Source organism: Mus caroli, unplaced genomic scaffold (assembly GCF_978045245.1).
Source record: "Mus caroli unplaced genomic scaffold, Mus_caroli_1 scaffold_13, whole genome shotgun sequence".
Taxonomy (NCBI): domain Eukaryota; kingdom Metazoa; phylum Chordata; class Mammalia; order Rodentia; family Muridae; genus Mus; species Mus caroli.
In genome coordinates this window covers 28,509,909-28,530,861 of record NW_028227268.1, presented here as the reverse complement: position 1 = coordinate 28,530,861, position 20,953 = coordinate 28,509,909, and the positions used below count along the sequence as shown (strand labels likewise).

General features: G+C 39.9%; 1 protein-coding gene across 1 annotated transcript in view; it reads right to left on the bottom strand.

The window, feature by feature from the left end:
- Utp18 (UTP18 small subunit processome component) overlaps positions 1-20,953 on the bottom strand; it is a 28,715-nt gene that overhangs the window by 4,313 nt on the left and 3,449 nt on the right. The window contains exons 4-12 of the mRNA XM_029483032.2: positions 20,195-20,293; positions 17,630-17,700; positions 15,516-15,607; positions 13,046-13,171; positions 12,775-12,949; positions 7,057-7,157; positions 6,369-6,459; positions 4,885-5,008; positions 2,864-3,038 (exon numbers count right to left, since the gene is read on the bottom strand). Of these exons, the coding sequence (XP_029338892.1) occupies positions 2,864-3,038; positions 4,885-5,008; positions 6,369-6,459; positions 7,057-7,157; positions 12,775-12,949; positions 13,046-13,171; positions 15,516-15,607; positions 17,630-17,700; positions 20,195-20,293 (1,054 nt within the window). The remainder of the gene's footprint in view (positions 1-2,863; positions 3,039-4,884; positions 5,009-6,368; positions 6,460-7,056; positions 7,158-12,774; positions 12,950-13,045; positions 13,172-15,515; positions 15,608-17,629; positions 17,701-20,194; positions 20,294-20,953) is intronic.

The window sequence follows — 20,953 nt, the reverse complement described above, 5'->3', positions numbered from 1 at the left end:
GGCCCCTTGGTATTGCAAACTTTATCTGCCTCAGTACAGGGGAATGCCAGGGCCAAGAAGTGGGAGTGGGTGGGTAGGGGAACAGGGCGGAGGGAGGGTATAGGAAACTTTCCAGATAACATTTGAAATGCAAATAAAGAAAATATCTAAAACAAAACAAAACAAACAAAACACCTCAGATACAGGGGCTAGAGAGCTGGTTCAACAGTAAAAAGCACTGGCTGCTCTTTCAGAGGACTGGGGTTCAGCTCTCAGCATCAACATGGGTGGCTCATTACAATCAGTAACTCCAATTCTTAGAAGATCTGACAGTCTCTGCTGACCCTCATGAACACCAGGCATGCAGATGGAACATATATGCAGGCAAAACACACATACACGTAATTTTTTAAGGCATTAAGATATGATCAAGGGGGTAAATGTAAGCCAGGCATGGTGGTGTATGCCTTAATCCCAGCACTCAGGAGGGAAAGTCTTGCCTCTGGGAGTTTGAGACCAGGCTGGTCTACAGAGCAAGTTACAGAACAGCCTGGGCTATACACACACACACACACAAAAAGAAAAACCTTGTCTGGAAAAAACAAAAACAAACAAAATAGAAAAGGAAAGGACAGAGGCAAACCTAAAAACTCAGGGAAGGAGAAAGAATCAAACAAGCACAAGGAATCTATCCAATAGACATGAGGCAGGAAGAGTACAAGCTGAGAAGATAGGATTCCCGGTAGGGAAGTGAGACCAATGAAGGTAATGAGGGTGTGATTAGGATCAGAAGTATAAATGTAGGAAATTGTGATCTGAAAAAAAAAAACAAACCACTACACACAAAGAAAGAAAAAAGTCTCAATCATGAGAGCCCAGAAAAGAATATATTTGAGAAAAACAGGTGACTAGAAGAAATCAAGAGAAGGAACCCACCTGTCACATCCAACATATGAAGCCAGCAAATCACTTACATTAATGAGAGAAAAACAAAGAACAAACAACAACCCCAATCAAATAACAAGTCACAACAATTAGTAAGTGGCTCTGAGAATCATTTAACAAAAACTCACAACCAAATTCTATTATACCCCAAGGGCAACAGTGACAATGCACACTAGAAGTGTCCAACCTTTTAGTATTGCAATCTGCCACTGTCATCTACAAATGTGTTGGGCCTCACTAGTATCTATCATTGGACACACATGGCCCATGAACTCTAGGGTAGATATGTATGTATAACATAGGCAGGAGCTTAGCTGCTTCTTTGCCCAGTCATATTGCCTTATATATATTGTGTTACAAAGAGTATAGAATCTAAACAAGGCAGTGGTGATGCATGCCTACAATCCCTGCATTTGAGACATGGAGGCAAGAGATCAGGAATTCAAGGTTAGCCCATGCTACCTGCAACCTTGTCTCAACAAACTAGAAAGAGTTTGAAATTACAATTTTGCCCTTTACTAACTGTTGACTTTTGGATAAATAAATCCTCTGAAGGGTTGTTATCAATATCAAATTATTTAAAGGAGTTCTTTGTAAATCTTCATAAGACACACACTATCATCTAAGTTCATACTCAATGAAATGTAAAAAGTCTTTGTAAAACACAAACCGTCAGTGTTCACATAACACAAAATTGCTACTCAAAGTTAGAGTCTGTATACCTGAGTCTAAGAGCAAAGAATTATTAAATGAAGAAACTGGTTCTGAGGAGCAGGAAACTTCCAGATATGAGGATGCCATTTAAACTGAACTCGAAGGTTGACCTCAAAACAGTTAATGTGGTCCTGAGGCCAGTATTTTCAGAAACACCTTGTAAAAATGGCCCTTGGATGGTAAACAGTGCCCTACTTGCTACATATGAAGAGTAGTACACTCAGGCCCAGTTGCCCAAGTCAGCTGTGTAAATGAACTGATTTATGCTTAATACCTGGTTTTACTCCTGGGCACCTAGAATTCAGCGAATGCTAGGAACACTCAACCATAACTCTGGGCACTGGGTCTCTAAGGAGCTCCACAGGTGAGAAACACGTGCTGTGCAGCCACACCTCACAGATGGAAGTTATTACGTGCATCCTGTACAATTCTACTGCAAAGAGGCTCCCAGGTTGCCCCACACTTTACCTGTGTAGCTCTTCCCTTTGGTGATCCTGCTTAGGATCTATCCTATGGCTGTAATAAATACAGCCAAATACTGGGTCCTATGTCTTTCCATTAAATCATAAGAACTGGGGTGGCCTGAGATCCTAGGTACTCAACATCCCTGTATAGCTAGCTATGTGAATTGCAGCACCTTTAATAATGGAACTCAACTGACTTTCAAACTCTAAGAATTGCCTCCACTCCATTGTAGCTACAGGCCTTTAGAAAATAAGTAAGGAAATTGCCAATTAAGTGCTTACCTTAAATATGTTCTTTAACTTATATGTTAGAAGAAACCTCTGAAAATGACTTTAGGAATAACTTTAGGATAACTTTAGGAATTCTGACAATTCCTACATTTCCAATAGAATAGACACTGCAAAATTTGGTGGCCATATGCACTAATGCAATGACTAGTTGAACCCAAAAGCTCCCAACTAATATCTCTACTAAACTCCTTAGTGTTTTGTTGCTTTTTAAGAGAGAGTTTTTACGTACACTAGGCCAACTTTCAACTCACTACATAGCCAAGGATAGCCTTGACGGGCATGTGTCACCATTTCCAATGTGTTTTGGTCCTGGGGATTGAACCAAGGGCCTGACAGGGAAGCACTCTTACAACTGAACCCCACCTACAGGCAAGAAGTAGAGTAAGCCACACACTACTATTCTGTTATCACTCACTGTTTTAACATGAAATTTTAAATTACAAAGATAAAAGGGTAAAAGGAGTTATTACCAATCTGACAGCTTCTTTCATTTTTCTTGAAGCCACTGCCAAGATTTCTGTGGTAGGATTAAAGGCCAGGGAAGTAACACCAGTAACCAGATTCATTATTGCTTTGATTGGCTTTGGGTTTGTTTGCTGGAGGCAGGAATCTTGATTGTATATGTTTACCACTCCACTCTTAGAACTGGAAAAGGGAATGGAAAGATTTAAAACAAAAGAACCTCTGCAACCTAGATGAACATATTGGTGATTGTGGAAATAACATGCCAAGAGCACAATGGCTGAAGAATTCAACGCAGAGACGCATGCGCAGCTTCAGGCTGGCCGAACAGCTTTTCAATTGTAGGCCTAGCTACAAATCTGAAGAAAGCACAGAATGTCCACTTTATACTTTCATAAATCAAGACTGTATTAAACATCCACTCTGCCATGCACAACTTGTGGAAGAAGGTAAACTCAGAAAGTAAGACATGCACCCCCCACAGCACCTATTGCCTAACTTCCAATACTTGCAAGCAACTACTTGGTTCCTATTGTTTTGTATTACTGGGGATTGAACCTAAGGCCATTCTTACATTCACACAAATGCTAAAAGTGTACCCACAAGCCCTTTTGCATTTCTTTCTCCTATTCTTTTTCTTGGTATAGGGTCTCACTGTTGCCAGGCTGGCCTTGGAACTTTGGCCTCTCCAGCTTCAGCTTTCTGAGTGTCTGGGATTAAGAGTCAGCGCCAGCCATCCTGGACACTGCCTAATATGTAAAAGATCACAGGCACTCAAACTGAGAGATGCCTGCCAGTGTCTCCTACCGCGAAGGCGAATCCAACCCATGCTGTACTGGTCTCCAGGTTTCCCAGCTCAGTTCAACTTGACTTCCCAGGCCCCAAACTTGCTGGAAATACTTACAAGTAGCTTCCCCAATTTTAATCTTGAGAAAGTATGCTACATATCCACCTCCACTAACGTCCCACTCCAGGGCAAGAAATACCTAACTGCAATTTCTTTATAGCTCAATTATTGTTTGGACTGAAGTCAAATCTAATATCCTGTACCAACAAAATTAGACATGCTAACATGATCTTGTAACTTAGTTGGGAACTACCACTAACTATGTGATTACTCCTCCTTGCACCTACATGTGTAGAAGTCAGGTGGGGAGATAAGGTCATTTCCAAAGCATAAACTATTTTTCTTCTACTAATATCTAATAACAGGTTTTAGAAAATATTTTTAAATGCTTACTGTGGTGGGTTAAATAAGAATGACCCCCCACAGTCTCATATCTTTTAATGCCTAGTCATCAGGGAGCGGTACTACTTGAGAAGGCTTAGAAGGTATGGCCTTGCTGGAGTAAGTGTAGCCTTGCTGGAGGAACTGTGTCACTATGTGGGCTTTAAAGTTTCAAAAACCCTGGCCAGGCTCAATGGTTCTCCCTTTTTGCTGCTGCCTATGGATCCTGATGTAGAACTCTCAGGTAATTCTTCAGGATCATGGCTGCCTACCTGCTACCACTGCTCCCTCCCTACCATAATAATAGACTAAATTCCTAAAACTACAACCAAGTCCCAATTTAATGGTTTCTTTGATAAAAGTTGCCAAAGTCATGGTGTCTCTAGATAGCAAAAGAACAATGACTAAGACACCTATCATACTAACAAATGATATCTGCAAAGATTATATATAGACTACATATAGCTAAAGGACTTAGAAAATTAAACCCAGAATTGTATCACTGTACCTCCTCAATGGCAAGAAGCTAAATAAACAGATGGAACCCTTGCCGTGATCAAATGAGTATTCTAAATTCAGGAAAATACATTACAATTTAAGGTAATCTAGCGGCGTTTTTTGTTGTTGTTTTTGTTTTTGCCAAAAAGTTGACAAGCTGTCAATATTAACTATACATCAAGACAATTTTACAAAACAAAAGGCTCAGCTAGGATTACTGATTTTATATTTCTAAGCTGTCAGTAAAGTCATGTATTTAACTGCTAAACATCTCATAAGCACGATGTGATTCTCTTCACTTACCCACAAGCCACATACTGTCCATTCTTTGACGCAGCAATGCTTAATCCATATAAACTGCCTTCATCAAGAAATCTGTTAATGCACTTCCTTGAATTCACATCCCACACATAAACTTCTCCATTCTCTGAAAGCAAAAGACAAAGAAGGGCTCAATTAATCTTGCTTAAATTTAAAATGCAAGTAAACGTACCATTTCTAGTCACTTTTCAATAGCAGAAGGAAACTAAACCCTATTTCCAGAGAACGAAAAACATTTCAAACATATGCAAAAGTTCATCAGTCATTCAAAAAAACAGTATCCTTAGGTTTAATTTTTTTTTAAAAATTAAAAATTTGAATTGAACAAAGGTGCTATATTCTACTCAAATAAATAACTGAAGCAAACGTATGAAAAGGAAAGCAATACCAACAAGCATTAGTGTGACTATTATTTAAGGTTATACAATATAAATAAGCAGACTTTTAATGATGATAAAGAAAGCAAATGAACTGATCTGGACCATAAAAAGTTTGTGATTCAACTACAGTTTGTTTCAAGTCATTGACAATTAAGAATATTAAGGGTAAGCAATATCACATACTGATTTGGAGAACTAATTAAGTCAGCAAGTATACTGGCTGGTTTTGTGTGTCAATTTAACACAAGCTGGAGTCAAAGAGAAAAGAAGCCTCAGTTGAAGAAATGCCTCTATGAGATCCAGCAGTAGGGTATTTTCTCACCCAGCCCATTGTGAGTGGCGACATCCCCAGGCTGGTGGTCCTGGGTTCTGTAAGAAAGCAGACTGAGCAAGACAGAGGAAGCAAGCCAGTAAGCAGCACTCCTCCATGGCCTCTGCATCAGCTCCTGCCTCCAGGTTCCTGCCCTGCTTGAGTTCCTGTCCTGACTTCCTCCAGCGTTGGACTATGATCTAGAAGTGTAAGCCAAATAAACCCTTTCCTTGTCAACTCGCTTTTTGGCCTTGGGTGTTTCATCACAGCAACAGATAAGACAGCAAGATTTAAAACAAACAAAAAAAGATATTAAATACAGAGACCACAAATATTTCCATGATGGAAAGGCCATCTAATCCCCCAAAACGGTCAATCCTTTTTCTTGTTCCTGCAGCATTTCTCACCCTATTATGCATACAATACTCACATTCACCTCAAAGAATTTCCTTACTCCCTCTCATCCAGTCCATTTCTATAGATACTGTTCCAAGGTTTGACCTTCTACATACAACTCATGTTCCCAATGAGAATTCAGTGACACTGTTATTTAACTATCTCCTTGAATCTTCCCACACTGAAGTGTGTATATGTAGCAAGCATGTTAACACTACATAGCAAATGGTTAACCCTTCACCATTATTAGTTCTTAACTGACCTGGCAATGACAGAAAATGAATACTCTTTATATCTGATTTTCTTATTTAAAATAATACATAGAAAACTATGCAGCTTTTTTAAAATAAAACTTTAAACATAAATACATTCAAACTTACCAGAAGAGGTATATATCCTCTTACTATCTGAAGAGAATGTGGATGCTGCAATTCGTCCATTAATCTTCATGCTACCTATGAGTTCTTTTGTCTAAAAGAGTAATTATTTACCAGATATTAGAAGCTGATATCTATCTGCCAAAAATATTTGACTCTAATTTTTATTAATTTTATGTGTACATCTGTATTATCTGCAATGTCCGTGCACATTTGTACCTGCTATGCACAGAAGCCAGAAGAGGGCAACAAATCCTCTAGAATTAGAGTTACAGATGACTGGAACCAGCATGTGAGTACTGAGAACTGAACTCAGATCCTGTGCAAGAGTCGCAAGTGCCCTTAACCCCTACGCCATCTCTCCAGCCCTGAGTCTTTTTCTTAGTTGAAAGTTTTCCCCCAACTGCCTATAGCTTCTCCTAAAGTTCTACTTGAGTAGATTTAAGAACACATCGAGTGTCAGCAGTCCTAGTGAAAGCCTTTAATCCTATTAGTCTGAGGTACAAATAAGTGGATCTCTATAAGTTGGAGGCCAGCCAGGGCTGTATAGCTAAACCCTGTCTCAAAAACAAAAAGAAAAAGAAAAACAAACAAACAAACAAAAAACTCACATTGAGTTAAAGTTCAAGACTATCCTTAACCCTAGCCTTACTACCAAATGGAAACAACAAGAAGAGAAAACATGTTTCACCTTCATTGATAGCAAGTGAGAAAACCCCGCAATGCCGCTTATGAGCAAGAAGGATCCATCTGGGGAGACTTCAAATTGCTTCACTATTTTCTCTTTCAAACCTAAGAAATGAGATGAAACAGCCAAGATTTAGTGACTTTTAAGAACTCTACCTACCCTTCAATAACAATTAAATTCCCTTACCTTTTAAAATGTCTACAAGACACAAAGTAAACTAACACAATCTCTGAATAAATCTGATTACATGGAACATCAAAAAGACCCTAAAAAGAAGTTCATTTCAAAATGGCTGGGAAACTTCATCTAGGTTAGCATTCAACAGTTCAGCCGTAAGCCAGAGAATCAGTTCTCCAAACAAACAACAAACAAATCAGCTCATTTGCCAAATGTAACTAAAAGGACTGGAGTAGTCTGTTATACACAACTCATTAGTGGAAAGGAAATCTACTGCCATTAGAGACAGTCAAAATATCTGGTTGCCACCTATGATGAATGGGAAAATAATCTTTGATTTTGTACTTTAAAAGCACAAACTCCTAATTTTAAAGTGCATTTAAGAACTGATTAGCTTCTTGAAATGGCATACACATAGCTGAAAGTCTGCTCACCCATTTAAAGAGACATATCCCTTCACAGTGACCCTATGAGAATAAGAGCCAAGTTACACATTATAAAGTAATCTAATAGAAAGGACACATAAAAATCAGTACAAACGGCTGCTTACTCAAGGGAAGGGAAGGAGAAAGCCAGGGAGAAGGAGCAGAATAGACTTTCCCATTATCACTCATTTGTACATAATGGGGTGAGGGTGTCCAAGTCCAAGGCAGCCTTTAAATCAGTTTATAGCCAGATTACTTTGATCTTCCTGCCTCAAGTGCAGGGATTTTAGGTATACCTGAACTATATGCTGGACTTCTACACCATGCAAACATGCTGCCTAGTCAAAAAAAACAAATCATTAATTCAAGCTGTTAAAGTGCAACTACTGTTTGGGGCCTTCTAGAGGAACTAGCTGAGGCTCCTTCAGACCACCTCTAACTGCTTACGCTATAAGTCTTGACAGGTTAATGGAACATAAAATCTGAATCAATTCTATTTTCATTGTTCAAACAAGCATTTATGCCACCAAGAGTTTGCATACAAAAGCTTTAATATCTAGGTGGCAATTTCCCACCTTAATGAAATATTCTAAATTTCTTGAGTGAATTTTTAGTAGTTTCATAGGGATGGTGATATTCCTCAACGGTACAGCACCTGCCTGGCAGGATCAAGGCCCTGGGTTAAAGCCTCAGCATAGCGAATATATTCCGTAAGTATGGTCTACTTCTGTTTCCTTTTTTTCCTCCTCCTATCATGAGTTATGAAGACAGAACCTAGTAATCAGATTTGGGCAGCAAGCAGCACTTTTATCTGCTAAGCAATCCTGCAGGCCTGGCTTTGGTTTTTGTTGTGGTTAAGTGTATGAGTATTCTGCCTATATGTATGTGTGTGCAGTGCCACTGGAGGCCAGAAAAGGGAGTTGGATTCCTTAGAACTGGGCTGAGAGATGGTTTTGCACCATGGATACTAAGAACTGCAAATATAGTAGCTGTCAAAACAAGGGCTTTTCAACATTCACTGACCAGGAAATGTACCTAATGCAGTGGGAAATGCAGATTCAAATCTACAAAATCCAAACCACAACTGCTGGGATTTCACAAAGAACCAACTTGGAAAGGATAATTAAAGGTGTCAGAAAACAGGAAAGAACAGACAAGAAAACACTGAAGATAAACATAAATGTCTATTTAATTTGGTCTTATTCACTGTCCATCAACACAATTCTAGTCATACCAAGTGCAATAGGAAGACTGCCAGTAATCTATGGCTATGTCAACTCTGGCACAAGATGTATGTTAAGCCAGCCAACATCGTTATTGCCCCCCTCCCCCGCCGAAAAAAACAAACAAACAAACCCAAAATGGTGTCGCCTGTATTTCAGATAGCATGAGTAGGACAATACAGAGAAAAACATGGATGAGGATAAATAAATCCCTAATGAAAACAGCTGATGGGGGGGGGGGGCAGGGTGCTAGGCCATTCTTTAAAATTTACTTCTCAAAAAAAGAGCTTTATTCCAAATATAAATTGACATTTAAAATAAACATTAAAATTAAAGTATCTAATGCCCTATTTATCAGAGAACAATCTGTCCACGAACTAGAAGCCAGGTCTTCTATATCCCTAGCTAATGTGTGTAGTAACAATTTTGGAACATAGAAATATAATCAGACTATGTTTTCATTTTAATCCCAGGTGTGGAATATGGAGCTGCTACATATTGTTCATAGAAACTATGATTTGCCTAGTGCTCTCTAAGGTGTGTGATTTTACCAGTGACAGAAAGTTTCTGTGATTGTGTGGTTATGAATTCTGAGGACTTTTCAGAGGGTAAATAAATGCTAGATAGAACCCCTTATAGGTTGGTGGGTTGTTGGTTGCTATTTGTTAAGTAACTATGCACAAGGAAGAAACAAAAAGAAATTAGATATCCTGAAAATGAAAATCAAACTTGCCCCCAAAGAACTCTCTGCCCCTACTCAACAGGAAGTACATTAACAATAGGGTCACGCCCTTTCGTTTATTCTCTCCTATGTAGTGTTAGGAGGCTGAAAGGGTGGAGAAGTGTGGAAGAAAGAACCCACAAAGTGGCCAGGCAATGGTGGAGCACACCTTTAATCCCAGCACTTGGGCGGCAGAGGCAGGCGGATTTCTGAGTTCCAGGACAGCCAGGACTATACAGAGAAATCCTGTCTCAGAAAGCCAAAAAAAAAAAAAAAAAAAAAAGATACCAGCAAAAGATTTATCCTGGCTGCTACTGCTGGAATACTCCCTGCTTTGCTCCCAGATGGCATATTCTGTTTTTTCTTTTTCTTCTTCTTCTATTGTTTCATAAAAGATTGGGACAATGTTTGAGCACTGGACAGTGCAGGTGGAAATGAAGGGACCTGAGAAACAAAAAATGGCTGAAATGGGAAAAGAGTTCTCTGCTCTTGTTTCTGAGAAGGTTGCAGAGTTGGTTGTGCAGCTAGAAAAACTACAGGTGAAAGTGAGGGGAGCCAAAAAGGGAGAACAAGAAGGTTCAGCCCAGGTGGCTGAGCAAGAGCACAGGAATTTCCAGAGGAGGAAAGAGGAAAAGAAACTATGACAGAGGGTGGCTGGGTCAGAGAAATGCTAAAAAGCCAAAGGGCAATAGGATGAAACAGCCCATTTTGAAAGAAAGGGTTAATCTAGAACCAACTAGGCCTCCAGAGCAGGAGGGGCAGCCCAGGGTTATGACATGACCACCATCAGCTTTCCCAGTAGTCATACAGTACATACCTGCTAATGGTATGGAACAAGGTTATGATGAGACAGGATGGCATCCTATAGAAAGGAAATATCTAAGGTATTTTAAAGAGGCCATGATTTCATATGGGATACACTCCCTTTATGGAAAACAAATCCTCAGTAACTGGGCTACTCAAAATTATTCCCCGTGGTTGGAAAGGACTGGTGACAGCTGTACTTGAAGCCAGCCCACAACTGCAATGGTTAACAAGGTGGAGGGAAGAAGATGAACAGTGAAATAGTGAGGAGAATGAATAGAGTGTAGGCTAGTTGCTGGGTGAAGGGCGGTACTCTGATATACAAGAACGATTCAGGGTTGGACAGATGGCTCAGTGGTTAAGAGCACTGGCTGTTCTTCAGAGGTCCTGAGTTCAATTCCCAGCAAATATACAATGGCTCACAACCATCTGTAGTGAGAGCTGGTGCCCCCCTCTGGCCTGCATTAGAATGCTGCATACATAATAAATAATAAATCTTAAAAAAAAAAAAAAGGACAGATTCAATTTGATGACAATACAATAGAACAATGTCACTTAGCTGCTTTAAGAGCTTGGGACAAAGTTGAGGAAAAATCCACCTCATTTACAAAGATTAAAGCTCTGGCAAAGCCTTCACTAATTTTCTTTCCAAAGATTAGCCTCAGCCGTGAACAAAGGCAGGTGTTGATAGAAACCTTGGCATTTCAGTATGGAAATACCAAATATAAAAAGATTATTAAGACCATTAAAGGCAAGGGCAGTACCCACGGATAATGCAAGGGTATGATTTTTGTCAGCGGCATATAGTTTTTGCCATTGTGTGATACCTGGAATTCTGGAAGATTTTTCAGGGGGAATATAAATGCTAGGGCCCCAAGAGGTTGATGGGTTATTGGTTGCTGTGGGTTGCAATTTGTTATGTAGTTGTTCACAAAAAAGAAAAAAGAAGAAATTAGATATCCTGCTGGTGAAGATCAAACTTGCCCCAAGGAACTTGATATTCCTACTCAAGCATGAAATAGTTCAACATTAAATAGTTTAATGATAACTTTCTATCCTTTTTTTTCTTCCCTAGTGTTAGGGAATTGAAAGGGCGGGAAAGGGTAGAAAAAAGAACCCACAAAGTAGTCAAGAACAGCTACAAACATTCATTCTACCACCTCAACTGCTAAAATTAAAACCAAGTATCAGAGGCTGAAGAGATGATGGCTCCACAGTTAAGAGCACTGGCTGATCTTCCAAAGAACCCAGGTTCTGTTCCCAACACCCACATGGAGGCTCACAACAATGTATAACTTCAGTTCCAGGGAATCAGACATCCTCTTCTAGCATCCAAAGCCAACAGGCTATATAAGTGGTATTCAGAAAGAAAAAGACATGAAAAAGACATATACAGAGGAAAACAAGAGAAGTGGGAGAAAGATGGGAACAAAGGAAGGAAGAAAGAGCTAGAGGGAGGAAGGAAAAGAATTCTAAATTAAAGGGGTTAGAGAGAAGGTTCAGCAATTAAGAGCACTTGTTCTTACAGAAGACCCAAGTTCAGTTTGCAGCACCTACATGAAAGATCACAGCCATTTATATCACTCCAGCTCCAGCGGATCCAAAATCCAGGGATGTACATGGGGCAAATACATACAGGCAAGCAAAACACTCATGTACATAAAATAAAAAAAATAGAATTATTTTTTCAAGGCAGGGTTTCTGTGTAGCCTTGGCTATCCTGGACTTGCTTTGTAGACCAAGCTAACCTTGAACTAACAAAGATACACCTGCCTCTGCCTACCAAGTGCTGGGATTAAAGGTGTGCAACACCACACCCAGCCCCTAAAAAAATTTTTAATAGAGTATCAGGGCAAAGAAAGGCTTAAAGTAGAATCCTAACCTACAAGCATAAAAGTCTAGGTTTGGTCCCCAACACAAAATAAATAAAAATAATAAGCAAAGAAAGAAAAATCAATTAATTAACAAGCACAAATAAAGCCAAGTGGTCCAGAAAAAAATGTATAGATGTAAATTATGAAGTTACCCTAAGTGTTTAACTCGTCAGTTCACTGGCCTCATTCAAGCATGGTTCCTCAACACAAGACAATTGCCAAATGCTATTAACTAAACAAATGCTTACTTTTAAGAATCCCATGGAGAGCTGGGTGTGATGGCACTGGCACATGCCTTAATCCCATGGCTTGAAAGGCAGAGGCAGGTCAATCTATGAATCTGAGGGCAATGAGGGCTAACAGTGAGACTGTGTCTGCCTGTCAGTCACACACACACACCTGGGATCGAAAATACTTATAAATACTGGCAAATTTAGGTTAAGAGAAGGAGTAAGTAAGATAAAGATGACCAACTGTGTGTTCAACAGAAGTCTTACCTCTCACTTGATGTACAGGAATTAACTTCCCAGCTAGCATATCATAGACATAAAGAACCTTGCTGTGCATACTTGTGGCTAAAACCTCTTCTCCATTAGCACTGAAACAAGCCTTAAAGATTGGAAACTTCTCCAAATAGATGCTCTGGATTTTAGGGTTTGTTTTGCCATCAACCTGTAAGAAGTACAAATGTTTCTTTTGATTATTTCCACAGACCCTGTATTCTGGCAGTGAACATTTCACTAGAAGACTTCATTTAAAAACCCATACCTGAAAGAGTGAGATAGCATTATCTACCCCAGAGACCATCACCACCTGTGCACCAGGATGGAACTGCACTGACGAGATCCGAGCAGTGGTAGGCCGTTCAGCATTGGCAGGCCGGCAGTTCTTTATCTGTGGAAATAAAAGGCTGGGAGGTTATCGACAAGTGGGTTAGCATCACTTAAAGCAGTATTCTCAACCTGTGGGTCATGACTTTGGGGGTGAACAACCCTTTCACAGCAGTCATGTATCAGATATTTGCATTACAATTCATAACAATACCAAAATTACAGTTATGAAGTAGCAACAAAAATAATTTTATGGTTGGAGTCACTGTAACACGAGGAACTGTATTAAAGGGTCACAGCATTAGGAAGGTTGAGAACCACTGGCTTAAAGAAAGAAAAAAAAAAAAACCAATGTCATTTACAGTGCCAGATGATCATGGCTCTGGCTTGTTAAGTCACTACTACACAGAATACATCTGCACTGTCTCTGAAATGAATGGTTAAGTCCGTTTGTTAGCTCTGAACAAGAAATGCCCTCCACAGACACATGTGTGAGGATAGGGAAGGGGCTAGAAGCCCTTGAGAGGCCTACCTGCAGGAAAGGTCTCTGGATGTCCCTGAAACTACACTTTTTCCTGACCTCCTCTTGTATTCTCTCTGCTTTCTGCCATAGGAGGTAACCAACTTAGCTCCTCTATGCCTTCACTGATGTTCTCCCTTACCACAGCCCAGAAACAACACACCAACAGACCATGGACTTAAAAGTCTGAAACGGGAGCTGAACCCAAGCAGAGGCAGGCGTTATGTCTGGGCTCAAAGCCAGCCTCTAGAGGTAACTCCAGGACAGTCAGGGCTGAACAGGAAAATCCTGTCTCAAAAAAAAAAGTCTGAAACACAACCAAAGTAAATGTTTCCACTTTTAGTCGAGGTGATCAACAGTCTGGTACACCTTTCTCATATGAAAGTCTAAATATACTAAGCATTTTTTAAGTACTAGTATTCAGTACTGCCCCAAAGACATATTTATTTTGGTTAAGACACTGGCACTTGTGGAGAAATGTTAAACACCTACTTTGATGTAAGTACAATAGGCTCTATGTCACTGGCCCCACAGCTCTGCAGTCCAGTTACTATGTACACGTGTATACTAGGACACATGTGGCTAGTTTAAAATGATGGTGATCACTCATCACTTGGACTCTCTCAGCTGCCTCTTGTTTTTAGAGGCACAAATACATATTGAAACCTCATTTAGGAGCAAAGTATACATAGCCTGTGTTCAAAATTACTGAAATTAAATTCTGTTACTTTAAAAAAAAAATGTGGCTTCATTCATTTCTCAGTTTTACTTATTATTTTTATTGTGAATGTGAATGATGTGTGAGCATGGGCTCGTGTGTCACAGTACAAGTGTGGCAGTCAGAGGCACAGTACGAACCTTTATAGTAGAGGAGTACAACAATGGGGAGGGAATGGGGACAGCATCATTCTTGTCTAATTGTTAACTTACCACTACTTCCACTGCCCCATCTCCATAGACACACTATTTTACAGAAAGGAAAATGTTTAGCTCACAGGTCTGTTCGTTTGACAAATAACAGCTGAAGCACTGAGCTAGGGAAGCACAGGTTGCTACGATTAATGAATGTAAACAAACTTTCGTGAGGGTAAACCAAGTACTGGGGGTAAAAGTTTTTCAAAGTGCTTAAAGAAGGCACAGACAGAAGCAAGCAAGGTACAGGTTCAAAGGCAAGAAAAGGACCCAGTTTGTTTAAGAAACACAAAGGCCTGTGTGGCCCTAAGTAACAACTAAGATGAAAGAGGTCTGAGGATGTGGGCATGAGAAAGACCATGAAGGACACTGCAGACCATGATAAAAATACAGAGTTCAAAAAGTAAAAGTGATAAGACCTGAAACTATCTTTCAAAGCTCCCTCTAGGTCCTAGAGAAATGGCTCAGTGGTTAAGAGTACACAGTGCTCTTGCAGAGGACCCAAGTTCAGTTCCCAGTACCCATATCAAATAGTACACAGCTGCCTGTAACTCTAGCTCCAGTGATCTAATGCCCCTTTTGGCTGAAATTATCTGTGCTCATATTCCTGGCATACACAGATAATTAAATAAAAGCTCCCTCTAGTATTAATATGTCAAGAATAGTTCACAAAATAAGGTACAGTGGACATGAGAAGCCCAGTCACTGCAACAGGCTGATTGAGATGGAAGCAAAAAGAGAAAAAAATGAAAAGAAACCTATAGGGCCCCTATACATACTTAAGCAGGTCATGCTTAAATAGCTCTCTATCATCTCTGCAAAAGAAAAGAAAAACCTAAGAATATTAAAGCAAAGTGTCAGGGAAAACACTAACCCCTCATACAAGGAGTTACTGGTATAGACGCATACTTATATAGATGCAGACTGGATGTCACAGGTCAGTAACTGGAGAGATCCCAATTTCAACAACTCTCACCTTCAAGATTCCTCTTGGAAGAGACGTGGATGTGGAGATGAAATTCCCAGTCCTTTGCAACAAATCATCTTCATCCTCCTCTTCACTTTCATCTGAGTCAGACAAACCCACAAGGTTAATCTTTACAATCAGTCAGAAGGCCCTTGACTACCCCAGACTTCTCTACTTCCAAATGCAACTTCCAGCCCAGCTTCACAACCTCAACTACTTTTTGAACTGAAAATGGTAAAAGCAAAACAAAATCAAAAAAAAAAAAAGATAAAGATGACACTGCACTTGTGTGTGTGTGTGTGTGTGTATGTAGGTTTGTGTGCGCAGCCCGTTCTCTTTCCACAGTGTAGGCCCTGAGCATCAAACTGGTAGTACACACCCACACACCCCACACGATTAAAGCTTGACAGGGAAGAAAGACATATGAATGGTTACTGAATAAAAGGAAATCAAGTTTAAGCATTTCATTTTAAAAGAGCAACTCATAACCATGACAGAATCAGAAACAGAACAGAGATATGGCTTAACAACACACATGAAAAAAAGCAATGGCAGCCCACCGTGTATATGCACTTCAGTGAGGGATAAGTGGATTAAAGGAACTTGCCAACAAGCCTAACTACCAGTTTGATGTCCAGGGCTACACTGTGGAAAGAGAGAATGGACTGCCACAAGCTATCAGAGCCAGAGTTCAGAGCCAGAATAAGCTACATAAAACTCTGTCCCAAAAACCAAACAATAATCAGTGGAAATTCTAGAAAACAGTACTTGAAATTTAGCCTCCACTGGATTTTTTTTTTCTTAAGATAAAGTTTTTTTTTTTCTTCTCACTCTGGCCCTGATCACTCACTCCAGCCTCTAGCCCAAAGATTTATTTATTTAATTATACGTAAGTACACTGTAGCTGTCTTCAGACACACCAGAAGAGGGCATCAGATCTCATTATAGATGGTTGTGAGCCACCATATGGTTGCTGGGAATTGAATTCAGGACCTTCAGAAGAACAGTCAGTTCTCTGAATGTTTTTAACAGAATCCCAAAATTAGCTGACAGATCAAAAGAAACATCCAGAATACTGTACAGGAAAACTATAGGTGCCTGAGTCTTTAATCCCAGAGGTAGAGGCAGGCAGACCCTAAACTCAAGGCCAATCTGGTCTACATAGCTCACTCAAGAGTTTCCTAGCAAATCCTGTCTGAAGCATGCATGAATATCATACATCACTTCCTGGTAAAGCCAATAAAAAGATGTTAAGTGCTTCCTATGTAAGTCTGAGGACATATAATTGAGTTTAAATGTTATTCTAAGCTTTATAACTCTTCACACAAATCAGATCTTGACTAAGCCATCTGTATTTATAGTGTCTAAACTCAGAGAGTTTAAAGTAAAAAATATTTAATAACACAAGCAAATCTTAAAACCTGCAGTTTTATGTTATCATCTGGGCTTGGTCTGACATCTGCTCTGCTGACAGACATCCCATTTCTGGGTGGACAGCTAGAATAGTTAGAGGTGTCTTCAGCAAGAGCTCTGAACCAAGTACCACTTATTTTTCCTTAATACGAAGTCATAAAACACAGTCCTGTCAAAACAGAACAAAATCCATGTATCCTCTATCTTCCTTACAGTAAGATGCTACAGGTTGACTATGCCTTGTCTGAACTGTTCTGAGCAGAGCTTCCGAGTACCTGCACATACATGATAAAGTGGCTAAAGGATGACTCAAATGTAAACAAGAAATCCACTTGGTTTCATATATACCTTGTACATGTTGCCTGAAAGTGACTTTAATGATACTTCTGATAATTCTGTGCATGAAACAGTTCCATAATGGATAACTCCCCACTCCTGGCTTCAAAAAGCCAGTGTTGCAGATGTTTCAGACTTGAAAGGTCTAAAAGTTTCAGACTCTAGAACACGTCAAGTCTCAGACTAAGTATGCTCAACCTGTATTAAATAAGCCCATGCTACCAAAAACAGAGACTTTACTCAGAGAAATGTCAGACTTCAAAACCAACATAAATGAGGGAGGCTCATCTAAAACACTTCATTTTTAACAGCTTGGGAAAACTCCAATAAAAACAATACAGGGACCTACTAAGCTTAGAAACATCAACACTCACCATCTGAAGATGTCCTCCGCTTGCTCCCAGCTTCTGCCCAATCAGGTACTCCTCCCATGGCATGCTGGAATCTAAGAAGAAAAACCAAAGTGTTGCAGTAACACCACTGCACCTTTGGCACCCTTTAGAGTATATATAAAATCTCTTCCCAAATCAAAACTGGGGAGGGGGGGGACACAAAATAGCCCCAAGCTCTCTGTACTGGAAACTCAGGAACCTCTCTGCCCATAGAAACCAATACTGGATACAGTACACCTTAATCCATATTTGTTGTTAAATTTATGTTCAATTACATGACTATCCTATTTGCTCTAATCAGCTCATCCTATATATTTGGAACTATGTAGGCTGTTTGAAGTTATAAACCAATGCCAGCATACAGAGATACACAAAGAACATGCCTGAAAGGAAAATGCTTGAACACAAATGACTAGAATACACTGTCCTCAATCAGGCCCAGTGGCATAGGCCAACTGCTTGGGAGGCTAGGGGAAGAGGATATTAAGTTTGAAGCCTGCCCGAACTGCAAAGGGAATTCAAGGTGCCACCTTGGTCAACTTAAGAAGAGACTTCAACATTGCATACACTAGTAAGTGTTTGCTGAAAGGACCCAGATATAGCCGTCTCTTGTGAGACTAGGCTGGCAGGGCCTAGCAAACACATAAGTGGATGCTCACAGTCAGCTATTGGATGGATCACAGGGCCCCCAATGGAGGAGCTAGAGAAAGTATCCAAGGAGATCTGCAGAGAGAGATCTGCAACCCTGTAGGTGCAACAACATTATGAACTAACCAGTACCCCGGAGCTCTTGACTCTAGCTGCATATGTATCAAAAGATGGCCTAGTCGGCCATCACTGGAAAGAGAGGCCCATTGGACTTGCAAACTTTATATGCCCCAGTACAGGGGAACAACAGGGCCAAAAAGTGGAAATGGGTGGGTAGGAGAGTGGGGGGGAGGGTATGGGGGACTTTTGGGATAGCATTGGAAATGTAATTGAGGAAAATACGTAATTAAAAAAAAAAAAAGAAGAGACTTCAAAATGGAGGAGTGGGGCCAGCAATATAGTCCAGCAGTATAATGCTTACTTAGCATGCCCTTAAGTTTCAATCCCCATAAGTATTTTTACAAAACACTAACTAGGCCAGTCATGGTGGCACAAACTAATCCCAGCACCAGAAAGGCAGAGGCAGGAGTTTCAGGGCAGCCTGGTCTACATAGCAAACTCTAAGACTACACAGAGAAATTCTGTCTCAAAAATCAAAAGTACAAAATAAAAATAAAAACACTGTATTTAAAACTTTATTATTGCCGGGCGTGGTGGCGCATGCCTTTAATCCCAGCACTCGGGAGGCAGAGGCAGGCGGATTTCTGAGTTCGAGGCCAGCCTGGTCTACAAAGTGAGCTCCAGGACAGCCAGAGCTATACAGAGAAACCCTGTCTCGAAAAAAAAAAATTTATTATTAAAATCCATATGCACAGGGCTTGAGCTCAATCCCCAGCACCACATAAAAACAGGTGTGATGCCATACATTTGTAATCCCAACTCTTGGAAAAAGCAGGCAGGATGATCAAAGGTCAAGGTCATCTTCAGCTCTATAGTGAGGCTGAGGCCAGCCCAGGCAATGAGAGACTGGGAGGAGTGGTTAAGACTCCCTTGGGCTACCAGCAGGTAATAACAGTACTTGTCACCAAGCCTAGTGACCTAAATTCAATCCCTGGAACCCATATGGTGGTGGAAAGAGAAAACTTTCTGACTCCAGGAAGTTGTCTATTGACCTCTCATACACAGTAAGGAGTGAACATTTTTTAAAACAAACAAAAACAAATAATGAAATCATTATGTTAAAGAAAAAGCAATGAAGGTAAGTATGTTGGTGGATTATGAGAGTCAACAGAACTTAGTATTAATTGGTCAGCTATTAGTTTCTTAGACATGATACTGAAAATGAAAGAAAACCTCCTTGATCGTATGGTTACTGATTCCCACAGAGGAATTCAGGTATAAAGTGTCACATTACCCACATCTTACTCTCACAGACTATGGAAACACAAATAAATAAATAAAGCCAACAGGGCAAAAGTTTTATTTTTTAGGTTGAGCCCATATATAATGGGTACTTCCATTTTTTTTTTAATTTTTCATATCCTGGTGAAATGCAAGCATAGTGCTGCTTACCAATAACTCCAGTACTCAGTAGGCTACGGCAGGAGAAACTACAAGTTCGAGGTTAGACTGGGCTACACAGTAAGATCCTGTCTCTGGGGGAAAGGGTTTTAGTAGTGTGAACTTACTACAACAAATGAATGGTCACGTATAGTATAATAATACATAGTATCACTGACTATATATGTGATAGCATTTCAAGCTTTGTGGTTTTATTTTTCCTTCAAAATACCTGTATTTGTTGTAATTCCTGCCCAAAATACTTACATGAAGACACCAGGCAAGCAATGCCTACATTTCATGGAATATATGACTATCCAAAAAGCCATTACAAAGCAAAGCAAAAAAAAAGGGCTGTTGCTGTACCTCTTGGTAAACCACAGGAGAGAGGATACTTACTCTTCTTTAAGTCTCTTTTGAAGTTTATCTTTTGAAAGTTTACTTTCACTGGCATTTTTCATTATATCTTTCCGAAACCGATTGTTCGACATGTCAACTCTGTGAAGTAAAGAACAAACATTCTAAATTGTGAAGAGCTACCTTTAGTATTCTGAAAAAACTAAAACGCTAAAGTTAAATAGTGTAAGATGTGGAGTGTTTCATATATACCTTTCCCATTCGTCTGGACTCTCACGCATTCTGGAAATATCTGAGAAAATGCATCCTGAATTACCTAGACACTATTCAAGTCTCTCTCCAAAATATCCTGGGCAAGTCAAATACACAAAAAGCAAAGTATCAAATACTGCCTGTATTTTATTAGCAAGTGACAGTCTTTCTAATAAATGGCATTTTACAGTTAAAACAACAAGAATAAAAACAATAAACTGCCCGGCGTGGTGGCGCACGCCTTTAATCCCAGCACTTGGGAGGCAGAGGCAGGTGGATTTATGAGTTCGAGGCCAGCCTGGTCTACAGAGTGAGTTCCAGGACAGCCAGGGCTACACAGAGAAACCCTGTCTCGAAAAAAACCAAAAAAAAAAAAAAAACCAAAAAAAAAAAAAACAATAAACCAAGATCTGACTATCTAAAACTTGAAAATCTCTGTTCATAAGAAAGGTGAAAGAATCTGGCTGAAAAAAGCATGGTGGCCATGCCTTTAACCCCAGCACCTAGGAGACAAAAGTACGCCGGTCTCTGAGTATGAGGGCAGCCTGC